Source organism: Nematolebias whitei, chromosome 7 (genome assembly GCF_014905685.2).
Source record: "Nematolebias whitei isolate Nwh7 chromosome 7, NemWhi1, whole genome shotgun sequence".
Lineage (NCBI taxonomy): Eukaryota > Metazoa > Chordata > Actinopteri > Cyprinodontiformes > Rivulidae > Nematolebias > Nematolebias whitei.
In genome coordinates this window covers 12,662,529-12,676,965 of record NC_056504.1, presented here as the reverse complement: position 1 = coordinate 12,676,965, position 14,437 = coordinate 12,662,529, and the positions used below count along the sequence as shown (strand labels likewise).

Below are 14,437 nucleotides of genomic sequence, written 5' to 3'. Positions count from 1 at the left end.
ACCACTCGTGGTCTCTGCAAGTCCATGCTGCAGATGTTTTACCACTTAAACTTTTATTTTATTTTATTTTATTTAGCCTTTATTTATACAGGTTAGTCTCATTGAGCCACGAGAACTATTTTCAAGAGAGGCCTGTTTAGGGAGCACATGGTGGGGTTAAGGGCCTTGCTCATGGGCCCAGAGTGGGGCGAATGAGGGTGGGGGCAAGTGTTGGTGTTTCACCTACCCCACCCACAATTTTGATGTTGTCGGGGCCGGGGTGTGAACCGGCGATCTTACTTGGTTTTTCACACCTAAATAAAAACTAACGGTTTAACACAGCATGCAATGCGTTGTTGAGACTTGAAACAACCAAGAAACTATGCACTTTTTCTCTGATTGAATAGAGCTGTAAGTTTGTAAACGGCTCAGCATCTCCACCATTTTTCATCTACAACTGTTATACATCGAGAGTAGAACATACGGCCCGCTATACGCCTGTTGACAAACTATTATACAGTAATCTATAGCAATGGCCTGGACAAGCAAAGACTTTTTATGAACTTTTACATTGATTTATGACCTTGACCTTGAAACTGGGGGGATGAAAAGTATGTGTGACACTCCTTCTAGTGATGATGCATAGGAGTATGAAGTTTTGTTAAATTATCTTGAGCGAATCCAAAGTTATCCTCCAAATCTGAGGCCATGGTCCTCAGTTGGAAAAGGGCGGATTGCTCTCAACAGTTATAATTTACATTAAGTACAAACAGGAGAACAAACAGAAACACACAACACCTGCTGAATAAAGACAACGCAGGGATGATTTCATGACTCCAACAGCTGTTCTTGCAGTTTCTCAAACTATTATGTTTCTTATTATTTTATAAAAAATACAACTCCTAATGTTATCTGTCAGGGATGAAGTACCTTAGCTGCCTTCAGGAGGATTTCTCTCTCCTGCTCCTCCTTCCTCTGCTTCTCTAGCTGGTCCAGCTGCTCAAAGAACTTCAGCTGAGCCCGAACGTCACTGATCTGCTCATAGTTGTCATCCTCCTGCCAGCAAACAGTTTTATGACAATGTCATCCCAGGAAACAAAGCATTGTGGGAAATTAGCCGACACAATTAAAGATAATAACAAATATAGAAACTCAAAGTTCTGTACAATGTACCCATCCTGTAACCAAGCCCTGCATGGAAAACTTTTACTATAATTTACTTTGGAAAAGAAACAGCTACTGATAATTCTGATAACATTTCTGTCCATAATGGTTCTTTTTCACATACCTTGAAGTTGACATTTTTCTGCTGAGCTACTTGGGACACTTTTTCTAGCAGGTTCTGGAGTCTCTGCTGAGTGACATAGGAGACATAATTCACGACCTCCATGCCCAGATCCGTTACTCCGTGCTTCCTACCTGAAAGAGGAATACAGCAACGGATTAATGCAGCAAGAGACGGACAAATGACTAGCTACTGTGTGGCCATTAGTTAATCATTTATGAGTGTCTTACCTAACTCCAGCATTCTCCTCTGCAGCACGGCACAGGAGAGAAAAGCCTCGTCCTTACAGGAATGTGTCACTGAGCCAACAAGTCCAGAGTTGGTGGCGAGGATATTAGCACTTTCCTCTGAAAGGTTTACTCCAGCCATGGAGGCCACGTCGTTGATGTCATCATCATCTCTGTTAACGTAGATGCAGAAGAGACAAACACTTCCATTCGTTTGATGTTTATTTGTGGCATGAAGGACTAAAACCTGGAGGCTGTTTGTGTTTGTGTGCTTACTTGAACATGCCACCCGCCTCTTTCAGCTTCATCTTTTGAGCTTGGGTCAAAGCTGCACCAAAGAGTTGTTTGGAAACAACTGGCGCCTCCGGCCTCAAGGGAACTAACGGAGGACAAAGATATAATTTAAGCTACATCAATTCACACAAACAGGCACAGACGTGGTGTTGGTGGACTGCCATCTCACCTGGCTGCAGCTCTTTCAGCTGTACCTGTTGCTGTCCCACCATGATGCGACCGGGAGCCTGAGTTCTCAGAGCGTTCATGGAGGCTGTTGGTAGAGTTAGCTGAGGTCGCAAAATTGCTCTTTGCTGCTGAGGCTGGAGAACCTGAGAGGAAAGGTTTAATAAGTTATCATGTGATGATTATTGCGATGATAAACCCACATTTTCCTCACACCTCACTTCTTCACCATCACCTAAACCAGGTGTGGACATCAAGGCCAGAGTCCGTAGGATAGTCCAAACGTATTAATAGCAGCAGAACTTGAATGTATGGAGCATAAAATAAAAATATTTCATGATTTATAGAAGTCCTTAGCGATACCGACATTGTGCTCATTTATATTACGATAATGACAAATGTCTCATTACACTGTGCACACCCACAAAACGCCAGAGATAAAATAAGTAAAACAGCAGCTAAATTTAAAAAATAGAAGCTAAAAGTAGCAACATTGTAGCTAAAGTCTAAAAGTAGCACGGGAAGACAAAAATAAAGCAAATAAGTTGAAGCCAGTTTCTAGAAAAACAACATTTATATGAGAAGTTTTCAATTTTTAATAAAGTTACTTTATTTGTAGGAACTTCAGCCTGGGTGGTATCAGTTGTAAGAAAAGTTACAAAGACCAAAAGTTATAGTGCGTTATTCCTAATCAAGCTGAATGGTTAAAATAGCACAAAGTATGTTGAGGTAGTTAGTTTGCAAAAAATGTACAGATGACTCTATTTGGAGGTTCCACTAATGTTCAGCTGGATACAGAACCACACAGGACTCTAAGCAAGTCCAGAGGGTCAATAACTGCATAAATAATGATACATTGCTCCAAAATATTGTTTTATGAGATCCTTGCAGGATAAGTAAGCATTTCTCTGTTGTTTTCTCAGTTTGAAGCATTATTAGTGTGACATGTTTAGGGTCCAACACAGCTGGGCACATCTGTAAACACAGCTGAAAAGTTGCAGAGTGAAGTTTGAGCAGATATTGGTTACCAGTGACGTCGTCTGTACTGGGTTGCTGATGGCTGGCTGGAGCTGGGGCCTACAGATGGGAGCAGTGAGGCGAGGGGCCGGGCTGCCCAGAACCATTGTGGTGGAGGGAGATGAAGCAGAGGAGACTGGACCTGGACTTGGACCTGAGGCTGGCTGAGGAAGCTGACTCTGCTGAATGAAAGCTGCTGCGTCTGGTGTGAGCTGCCTCAGAGCAGGGAGGCTTCTCTGCAACAAGACAGGTAGAAAACCTTAGATTTTACTTTTCTACAATGAAAAATAAATACGCTCCTAAAAATGTACAAAACACAGACGTTTTTTAACCTTTAGAAAAGGCACGAGATATGGTTGGGGTGAAGATTTGAGTTCTTTGTACAATCTGCTGGTGAATTCTTCAGCTTCCAGCTTGGCCTCCTTTTAAAACACAAACAGCTGAGAGTTTCACATTTACACATTCGTTTTTAGTGTTTCGGGGAGACGTTTAAAACTCAACATGTTACCATTAGCAGAAATGGCCCCGTCTGCTCGGACACTCACCAGCAGGTCTTTGACCAGCTCTCTCACGATGGCTGCAGTCTCTGTGGACTGCTTCCCACTGGACGCCAGCTTCATCAGTGTAGACAAGAAGTTTTTACATTTCATCACAAGCTCCAACGTCTCCTATCACAAAGACCAAAAACACAGAATTCAAACTTTAGTTTCATTTGTGACTTTCGCACATCACATCTGGTTCATCGGGTGAACCGAACACAATACTCTGAACATTGTAAACACGCACACAGCAGACGACAGAAACCCAGTTTGATCTAATCCATCTTACTTTGCTCACTGTTACTGAAGTAACTGTGGTCCCAGTTGTCTGGCTGAGGGTCCGAGGGGTGATTCCTGGTGTCGTGGCCCCAACTGAGCCCTAGTGAACAATAAAAAAAGGTGACAACATTAAAACACATCTGAATAAAAAATAATTAAATAAAATACTGTAATAAAAACAATAATGGACTAGCATCATATCACTCACTACTTTCGTGCCAATGTTTTGAACTGTAGTTCATAAAGGATAGAGTTTTGGACAAACCATAAAATAACATTATGGCTCACGATGCTGTGCTCAAAGTATGTGTTAAGTAAGTCTCTCAGCTACTACCACATAAGTCTTTATCTGTAAAACTGACTTGATATTTCCATTTTTGTCTTGGCTAATGTTGATTAGCTGCGGTGGCTAATCAGCATCAAACTGGGTTGACTCCAAAAGGTAATCAGTTGTAGATGAGCATCAAATGATTTAATTTAGTTTGCAAGTTTCATTAAAATACTACCAGTATAAGTAGGCCTGTCATGACAACAAATTTTGTTATGCGATCTCGGAAATTATTACAATAAACAACAATATTGTTTGAAATTTGGCAATAATTAATTATTGTCAAATTTAAGAAGAAATGTTGGTTAATTTTTGTGTGTAGTACAATTTTTGGCCGCTGGATGGCAGTATAAGACTGTTTGAACCGAAGGATGGATACTAAGGGAGTGAGTAGCGTGTTTAGCGTAGCATTTTTCACACAAAGCTTTTAATAATTTTTTTAAAAATCTGTTAACATGTTTTCAGCTTCTTTTTGCAAAGTAAAACAACTTTTTACTCGAAGGCATGGGTTTCAACAGTGAATTTTGGAGCTTCGACAAGACGGAGGTTTTTTCCCCCCAAGGTCGGCCTGTTAGCTTAGCTCGTAGCTTAGCTTCTTAGCTGAGCTGCTTTTAACAATCCAAAAATGTGATTTTGGACGGTTAAAACGGATTTTAACGAAAAGAGAAAGGGAGGAGTCAGAGCACTGGAGTTGAACCTTTTGTCATCCAGTGTCTTCAGTAGAAAGAGAGAGACGCGAAGAAACAATAAAGCTGATAAATGAAAATGAGGTTGATAATTTTCATTTATCATGTTTTTAATTTATTTATTGTTTATCGTGACAGGCCTAGTTATAAGACGTCTGCTCTTTTCATAATCAGGTATTTTATGACAGATAAATACGTTTGTGTGTTCCTACAACCACATAAATGTATGTTTAACCCGCTGAACATTAACAACAACCTGATGGAGATTTGTTATGATGGCACTGAAGTAATGAGCAAATTTTAAAGAATGAAGAAAATGTGTTTCTGTCCTAACCTAAATTAACCTTTTTACTACAAAAGAAACAACTTTAAGTTGTTCTCTCTACCCAGTGACTCATGTCCAGTTAATCATGATGTTTTCAAAGACAATAAAACCTACAACACAGACTTGACACTGCACTTCTGCAGTGATCGGCAGGAGAAAATATTTATGTTCACTTTCTCTGAGGAGCTAAACGTCATGGATCCTAGAATCCATCTGGCACCTAATACATGACTTAGTGCAGCACTCTGCACACATGAACTTTACACTGTAGAAGAACCTGCTGTTTGTAAGTTAGAGTTGATTATTATCCCCTGCTAATAATCTTGTTACCTGTGTCTGTGTGTCTCTGCTGTGATGCGACTCTCAGAAAGACATCATAGGCTCTTGAAGTGGTAGTAGCTGACGATCATTCTCAATATGTAATCTGAGTGCTAACAGATTACACAAGATGTAGCGAGATTGCATGAGATGATGCATGATGTTATTTTTAGTGTTAGAAAAATTATTTGTGTCGGGTAAGAGGCAAGCAGCACGGTGGCGCAACTGGTAGAGCTGCTGCCTCTCAGCGAGCAGGTCCCTGGTTCAAACCCCGGTCCAGGGGCCTTTCTGGGTGGAGTTTGCATGTTCTCTCCGTGCATGCGTGGGTTTTCTCCGGGTACTCCGGTTTCCTCCCACAGACTAAAAACATGCATGTTAGGCTGATTGGTAACTCTAAATTGTCCCTAGGTGTGAGTGAGAGAGTGAATGGTTGTTTGTCTCGTTTGTCTCTATGTGGCCCTGTGATGGACTTGCGACCCGTCCAGGGTGTACCCCGCCCCTTGCACAGTGATTGCTGGACATGGGCACCAGCGACCCCCGTGACCCAAAATGGAATAAGCGGGTAAAGATAATGGATGGATGGATGGGTAAGAGGCAGAATAAATGAGAGAACTGATCTGTAAACAAAAATATTTCAAGAACCTTAGAGGATAAATGCATAATTAATTATTTACATTGACACGTTGTCAGTTTTATGGTGAATCAGAATATCTCAAAGTTAAGCGTGAACTGTGATTAAATATTTAGAACTGAACCGAGTGGTTGAGCTCCTGTAAACCATCAACACGAGTACGCCAGCTATACGCTGGGGCCAAAGTTCAAAATGAAACCATGTGCTCATGAGTGAGAGTCTGTGGTCAACGCACCGGCAGGAGAGGAGGTCTGTGAAGGGTGGTGGTCGCAGAGAGCGGCGCTGCAGCTGGACAGCTTTGTCGGATGATGGTGCTTGGAGACACATGTCGGCTGATGATTGTGTTTCCAGGAGCCTAAAAACCAATAAAAACACAGACTTTAATCCAAACGAAAAAAAAAAAACAGTAAATGAAGAATTAAAAACAGTTCCTTAGCAGGTAAATGTATAAAACATAAAGGCCTAGTGTTCCTTGAACATCGCCCGCCACCTTCCATTCCAGAGTTTTACACTAAGATCATTTTATGATGAGAAAATCTGAACATAGCATTATGCACAATTACATGCTATGTTGCAAGATGTCATGCTTAGAATATGTTGTAAATGACTCAGCTATGGCCACATCACATTTTCAAGGATTCAATGATTTTTTTTTGTCATACCAGCTCACATTTGCATGTTTGTGGTACGAAATTCGGACACAGGTCCCAGATCAAAAAGCCTAACAATTAACAAATAAATAAATACTAAAGAGTATAAATATATATATAATAAATAAAGTTAAAAATGTGAGATGAAGCTGAATTAATTGCAGCTCGAGTTCAGCAGTCTGACAGCTGCAGGGAAGAAACTATTTCTGAGCCTGGTGGTCTCGCTCTGAATGCTCCTCAGCCGCCTGCTTGAGGGGAGGGGCTGGAACAGACTGTGTGCAGGATGAGTGGAGTCCTTCATGATGCGGAGCACCCTCCCCCTGGTGGGAAGGCTGCTCCCCACAGTCTTCTGTGCAGTCTTAACCACCCTCTGCAGAGCCATCCTCTCAGCAGCAGTGCAGCTGCCGTGCCACACGATGATGCAGCTGCAGAGAACGCTCTCCACCACACAGTGATAGAAGCTCCTCAGGACAGAGCTTCCAAGTCCAGCTCTGCAGCTTCCTGAGGAAGTAGAGGCACCAGTGTTTCCCCTACCATTATACAAGCGGGATGCCCCACCCCATCAACAAAAATGAGCACCCCCCCTATGAAACCAAACTTGCCCCCCCACCCCACCACCACCACCACCCCGCACTGACATAGCACTAAGCTAGCAGTGTGAAATACATGCTCTCTAGCTAAAAAGCTAAAGGCAGCGCTCATGTTGCCACTTCTCTCAAGCTGAACACCCAGTCCACCCAGTCTCGGCCGGCCCCTCAGTTCCCCCGGGCTGTAGGACCGCCCAAATGCCGGGCAGAACTCCTCCCAGAGCGATGGCCACTCCTCCCAGCAGTCTGCCGAGCTCCTCGTCGCTGTGGACAGCCAACTGCAGGTGCCGAGGGATGATTCTGTCCTTCTGCAGTCATGTGCCATGTCTCCCGCCAGTTCCAGGATCCAAGTGGTCAGGCACTCGAGCACAGCCGGTAGGTAGATGAGAATGCATCCACAGAACATCCTTTTCAACTCATTCGAGATTTGGGGTTGTAGTTGAGATATTATTTGAGCTTTTGAGATGTTAATCAGCTGCTGTTGGTTGTAGAAATCTGCCTTGTTACCATAGTTACGCATCATAACAAATGTCCAAAACTAAAAAAGTTTCAGTAAAAATCCTTCCAGCTGCACAGCATCTGACACCAGAGGAAACAATCATCCAAAAAATGTGATTTACATCCAGAAAAAGAGGAATTAAAGTTTCCAAAAGCAAAATCTCAGAATGAAAGTAACAGAGCTGCTCCAACATGCAGCCACCTTGAGCGGCACAATTCTAGAACACATATACACCCCCAGGTACCTGTAGCAGCAGACCACCTCCACAGCTGCTCCTCCAAAGTGTAGGGGATGAAGAGGATCCTTTTCCCTTCTGAAATCCACCACCATCTCTTTGGTCTTCTTTACATTGATGCAGAGATTATCGTCTCTGCACCACTGCACCAGGTGTTCCACTTCCTCTCTGTGTTTGGACTCATCATTGTTTGTGATGCATCAGACCTATTTTAACTGAATAGCTGTGAAACTGACTGATTTACAGCTGTTTATGTAGTTAACGTTGCTGTGGTGGCTGCTTTGAGTTGAGTAAATGGACTGTACTTATTTTTATTTATTTTATTAACCTTTATTTATACAGGTGGTCTCATTGAGTCATGAGGACTCATTTTCAAGAGAGACCTGTTTGGGAGCAGATGATGGAGGTTAAGGGGCTTGCTCAAGGGCCCAGAGTGGGGCAAATGAGGGTGGAGGCAGGTGTGGGTGTTTCACATTTTCCACCCAGTCGAACTGTCGACCTTCCTATCACAGGCCCACCTTCTCTGACCTCTGTGCCACCACTCCTTATATAGCACCTTGTCATCTAATCAAGACTCAAAGCTCTTTACAACACAATCTGTGTCCTCATTGACCTCCACACACACCTCCACCATCATCCCAATCCCAAAAAGCTCTACAGTGACTGGTCTGAATGACTATCGGCCAGTGGTCCTCACCCCAAAATTTGCTAAATGCTTCGAAAAACTGGTCATGACTCACATCTAAACAGCCATCAACATCAACGAGGACCCTCATCAGTATGCATACTGTGAGAACGGATCAACAGAGGATGCCATCTCCTCTGTGGTCCACACTGCGCTCAACCACCTGGAGCAGAAAAACTCTTACGTCCGTATGCTCTTTGTGGACTTCACATCCGCCTTCAACACCATGATCCCCCAAACACCATGATCCCCCAAACCCTGATGGACAAACAACAAAGTCCATGCTCAGGTATACAATCCAACATTTTTCAGTCAGGTCATCTGGACAGTTTCTTTTTTTTTTTTGTGCTGAAACGTTTCACCTTCTGTCCGGAAGGCTTCATCAGTCAAGGAAACACACAACAAAACTGATTCTTCCCTCTTGTTGACAGTCTTGTCAAGTTTGACAAGACTGTCAACAAGGAAGAGGGCCGGCAATGGAGGAGGGGGCATACCAAAGAGACCATCTTATCACAAGCAGAACTGGTTTGTTCCCACTTTGGAGTAAGCTGTTGGGGGAACAATCAGTTTTGTTGTGTGTTTCCTTGACTGATGAAGCCTTCCGGACAGAAGGTGAAACGTTTCAGCACAAAAAAAAAAACTGTCCAGATGACCTGACTGAAAAATGTTGGCCTGATGGTCACACTATTCACACTAGGACTAAGCTCCTCCATTTGCAACTGGGTACTAGACTTCTTAACAAACAGACCACAGTCAGTGAGGATCCACAACTTCTCCTCCTCCACCATAACCCTCAGCACTGGCTCTCCTCAGGGAAGTGTGTTGAGCCCCCTCTTCTTTACTCTGCTCACGAATGATTGTGCAGCTACCCATCCAGGCTGTCATTGTAAAGTTTGCAGATGATACAGCGGTGATGGGATGCATCACAAACAATGACGAGTCCAGCTACAGGCAGGAGGTGGAACACCTGGAGAGCTGGTGCAAAGAGAATAACTTTCACATCAATGTGAAGAAGACAAAGGAGATGATTGTGGACTTCAGAAGGAACAAACACACCTACACCGCCCTGAACATAAAAGGATCTGCAGTGGAAGTGGTCTCCAGCTACAAGTACTTGGGTGTACACCTGAACAACAACCTCATCTGGGGCAACAACACCACCAGCCTGATCAAGAAAGCTCATCAGAGACTCTAATTCATCAGGCGGCTGAGGCGAGCTGGTCTGGGAAGCTCAGTCCTCACCTCACCTCCTTCTACAGGTGTGCAGTGGAGAGCATCCTGTGCTCCAGCATCAACGTGTGGCATGGAGGCTGCACAGCTGCAGAAATAAAAACTTTGCAGAGAGTGGTGAAGGCTGCACAGAAGTCTGTTGGAGTCAGCCTCCCCACCATCACAGACATCTACACCTCTAGATGCAGGAACAGGGCCACCTGCATCATGAAGGACCCCACTCACCCAGCACACACACTTTTTGCCCCGCTCCCATCAGGAAGGAGGTTGAGGAGCATTAAGTGTAGAACCATTAGACTGAGGAACAGCTTCTACCCTGAGGCTGTTAGACTCATGAATCTCTAACCAGAATAATTACTGTGAAAAATCACATCATGTTGCTGCTGATCTGTTTCATGTTGATGCGTTCATGCATGCTCATCTGCTCACACAGACTCATGTTTGTTCTGCTGTTTGACGTAATGCCATCCATCCATTTTCTTTACCCGCTTATTCCATTTTGGGTCATGGGGGTCGCCGGTGCCCATGTCCAGCAATCACTGTGCGAGGGGCGGGGTACACCCTGGATGGGTTGCAAGTCCATCACAGGGACACATAGAGACAAACGAGACAAACAACCATTCACTCTCTCACTCACACCTAGGGACAATTTAGAGTTACCAATCAGCCTAACATGCATGTTTTTGGTCTGTGGGAGGAAACCGGAGTACCTGGAGAAAACCCACGCATGCACGGAGAGAACATGCAAACTCCACCCAGAAAGGCCCCTGGACCGGGGTTTGAACCAAGGACCTGCTCGCTGAGAGGCAGCAGCTCTACCAGTTGCGCCACCGTGCTGCCCGTTTGACGTAATGTTTTTATGCTATTAGTGCTTAGTATATTCCCACATGTGGCGCGAACGACAATAAAGCATGACTCTGATACAGCACTCTGCTACATCTCTACAAAGATAATTGAATAAATCAATCTAAAGAGACTAATTACTGCTTTATATCACATTCATACCTCAATGGGACACACATCAGAGGCAATGAGGGGTTCAGTGTCTTGCCCAGGGACACTTCAACATGTGACTGCTGGTGGAATCGAACCCCCAACTCTCCCAGTGGAGGACGACTGCTCTAATCACCCAGCCACAGCTGCATCTAGCTGGCAGCTGTGGCTCACAGCTGGAGTCAGCTCCAAACTGTATTCAGTTGTACGTGTAATTTCTATAAATTTTGTTACAATCCAACCAATGATTGATAAGATATTTTGGTAACAAACAGATACAAGCGCAAACGCAAAAACATTATCATCCACTTTTGGCTTTCAGCAGCAGGAAATAATGACACAACTACACTCCTGCCTCTTGGGTTGCAGATGTAACAGTTCAGTCCACAGGTGTGCTTCCCTGAAGAGCAGGTAGGGTAGAAATACTGACCAATATGTCTTTGACTTCCTGGCCAAAGTTGGAGAGCGTACCTGTCCTGTGGACACGTTCATTGGTGTAGCGGTCCGAGGCGCCATGCCTCCCTGTGCCTGCGCTTGCAATTGGGCGAGAGCCTGGTGAGGAATCATCAACAGCTGTCCACTGTTGCTGTGCATGAGCACCATCCCTGAAGCCAGTCAGAATGTAAGAAAAAAACAGTTTCACTACCATCATACTGTGACATAATCTGTAAATATTTAGAGTACCTTAAAGGTACTTGTTTCAAACAATAAAATCTGACAGGAAAACTGTTGTCCTGAGTTATACCAAATGATTCAGTTTGAAATAATGTCTTCCAGTTTGACCTGTATTAAGGTGATTATAGTCAGTGTAGGAAAACAATATGGTGGAACAAGACAAGCATAGAATTGAGAAGGCATTTAGGTGGAAATGGGAGTGAATCTGCTCCTAAACATGAAGGAATATTTAAAAAAACTACTGTTTTCGAAGCTTTTTTATTGTTTTCTATTGTATGGGTGTACATATGGTTATGTTATGGTTTTAATTTTACTTTATTTGTGGGTGTACACAGGCTTATGTCTTGTGTAATGTTCTCATTTTTACTTAATTTTTACTTTATTTTTACTTTATTTTACTTTACTACTATTCGCACCTTATGTCGAAGCAAATTCCTAGTTTGTGAACCTCGTTCATTGACATGGCGATAATAAACTGATTCTGATTCTGGTCAAGTCCTACTGTATGTGCATACTTTACTAAAAATTAATTTCAGCAAAAATATGTAGTACTCCAGAACGGTCTGGCTCTTCTGTGGACATTGCCATTGTCCTGTTTTCATCATGAGAACTGCAAATAGTTGTGAAGATAGTTGGCATCTTGTAACTAAATGTTCAAATGTCATGTTTTTCATGACATTTGATCTTTAATAAACTGCATCAAAACTAATGAGATGACATCAGAACCACTGATTGATGCTTATTATTGCCAAGTTCATGTGAGTTGAAACATTGTTTCGTTCTGATTATTGTTGCAACAAACAGTCAAAGCCCCTTCTGCCTGCACTTACCCGAGTGGAGCTGAAAGTTGTGCACGCTGGGCTGTCCCGGGTTCGGCTGGGGGAGTCTCGGGGTCAGCATCTGGGGTATGGCCCCCCCAGTAGCTGCCATCACCGGGGGTCGTGGGGCACTGATGGTGCCGGTGGGCTGCGGAGCTGACTGTATGATGGTGGTGGGGGGCTCTGCCGTGACAATGTGCGAGCCTGCGATGACAGACGCAGAGCAGCCCGGCTGGCCGGTGTGCACGGGCGGAGCTTGAGCCGTCTGATTTGTTGCCGCGGCGGGGCTCCCGTTCAAAGTTGCACCCGACCCCGCTGTTTGCATGGGCTGCCTGACGAGCGTCACGGTGGGTCCTGATGCTGCCTGGCTCCCGGGCTGACCGGCTGCGGCACTCTCCGAGTTCACGAGCGGCGTCTGGATGACGCTGCTGGGCTGCACTTTGGACAGCACCGAGCCGCCGCCGCTGGGACCGATGGTCGACGCCACGCCGGGGCCAGCGTCTCCTGCGCCGTGACAGCTCATAGTTTGGCTCCCATTAAAAGTCTGCACTGAGTATGAGCCCACTTTTCCCTGGTGATTGGGGAGAAAAGTTAAACCGTCACTGACAAGTGCTTTGGTCGGGTCGAAGCCCGCTTTGGAGTCGGTGCTGGCTTTCGATGCGTCCATAGCGGAACCATGGGGAGCTGGAGAGGTCAGCCGAGACCCGCTGCGCCTCAACTGGTATTTTCACTGGGAACGCACTCGTGTGATGGGGCAAGACTAAAAGTGGCGTCTTCTGATTCCCCCTGTCAACTCCGGCGTTTGCTTTTTGTATGTACTCGGAGCGATAAAACGGAAAACAACATGAGTTAGTTACAGCGTACCTGCTTCTTTAGCATTCGTCTTGACCAACAAGTCCCAACTGGACATTAGCTCGAGCTACCCCCTGCTTGTCCCGGAACTATTACCATGTAACTAATCTCTGTCTCGTGCCTACTCCAATGGTTGTTGTGACACAAGAACGATGGCTGTGACTCTACAGACCGTGCAGGATGACAAACTACCGCTTTATTCACCCCTGTCTGTGAAAAGAGTTCACCGAGCGGACCAGGTCCAACCGCCATCTTCGCACTCCTGCGAGCTTATGAAAAGTGAGCCGTTTGCTCACAGACGTGCGCATGCGCAGAGCAGCGAAACGTCCCGGAGTGGGCGATTCTTCGAGCTGTGATTGGCTGCTCCACAGGCTAAAAGGCGGTACCAATGGCTTCAGCTGTCATTCCTGGGGAAGAGTAGGGAAGCACAACATTGAACCGAGGCGAAGTGTTCTCGTCAAATTATTCACCGGAGCCACGACGTTTGTTCATGAACTATAGCTGTTTTGTTTCAGAATTGAACTTTGTAACTGTTGGTATAGTAAAAATGCGGTTTTCGGCACGGTTACAGTGTAAAATTAAGGGTTGTTTCACACTAAGTTTACTCAGCAAGATGGCTGCAGCGAAGTGAGATTCTACTGACGCCCCACCCTTACAAGGGAAATAAACTCTTCTGTCACTCATGTGAGATATAGAATAACATGGAACTTTATTGATCCCGCAGAAAACTGTTGTGTGTGTGTGTGTATATATATATATATATATATATATATATATATATATATATATAATATATAGTAACTAAAAGCACCTTTGTCATTTAATTAACCATGCAATGTAAACAACAAAGTCCATGCTCAATAATCCAGGTAAATACATATTTATTCAAACTGCGAAACGTTTCAGCATTAAAAAAAGAAACTGTCCAGATGACCTGACTGAAAAATGTTGGCATGCAATGTAAAGTTTTACTGTGAGAACAAAGTACTTCTTCAAGAACAAAATAAATAATCTAAAAATTGTTTTTAAACACATGTACAAAATAATAATATTAGCCAACTTTGAGATGGCTGTAATATTGTCAGCAATAAATGTTTTGTGTTGTCAACTGAAGACTCCCGTGTATCTGCCGGTGTACGC

The 14,437-nt window shown here is 44.2% G+C and overlaps 1 protein-coding gene across 1 annotated transcript in view; it reads right to left on the bottom strand.

The window, feature by feature from the left end:
- Positions 1-13,233, bottom strand: part of LOC119411720 (transcription initiation factor TFIID subunit 4) — a 24,121-nt gene extending 10,888 nt beyond the window's left edge. The window contains exons 1-12 of the mRNA XM_037678638.1: positions 12,458-13,233; positions 11,424-11,557; positions 6,309-6,428; positions 3,796-3,885; positions 3,513-3,635; positions 3,300-3,389; positions 2,979-3,203; positions 1,955-2,096; positions 1,768-1,870; positions 1,495-1,664; positions 1,268-1,398; positions 910-1,035 (exon numbers count right to left, since the gene is read on the bottom strand). Coding sequence (XP_037534566.1) covers positions 910-1,035; positions 1,268-1,398; positions 1,495-1,664; positions 1,768-1,870; positions 1,955-2,096; positions 2,979-3,203; positions 3,300-3,389; positions 3,513-3,635; positions 3,796-3,885; positions 6,309-6,428; positions 11,424-11,557; positions 12,458-13,112 — 2,109 coding nt within the window. The 5' untranslated portion in view covers positions 13,113-13,233. The remainder of the gene's footprint in view (positions 1-909; positions 1,036-1,267; positions 1,399-1,494; positions 1,665-1,767; positions 1,871-1,954; positions 2,097-2,978; positions 3,204-3,299; positions 3,390-3,512; positions 3,636-3,795; positions 3,886-6,308; positions 6,429-11,423; positions 11,558-12,457) is intronic.
- Between the last annotated feature and the right edge of the window lie 1,204 nt (positions 13,234-14,437).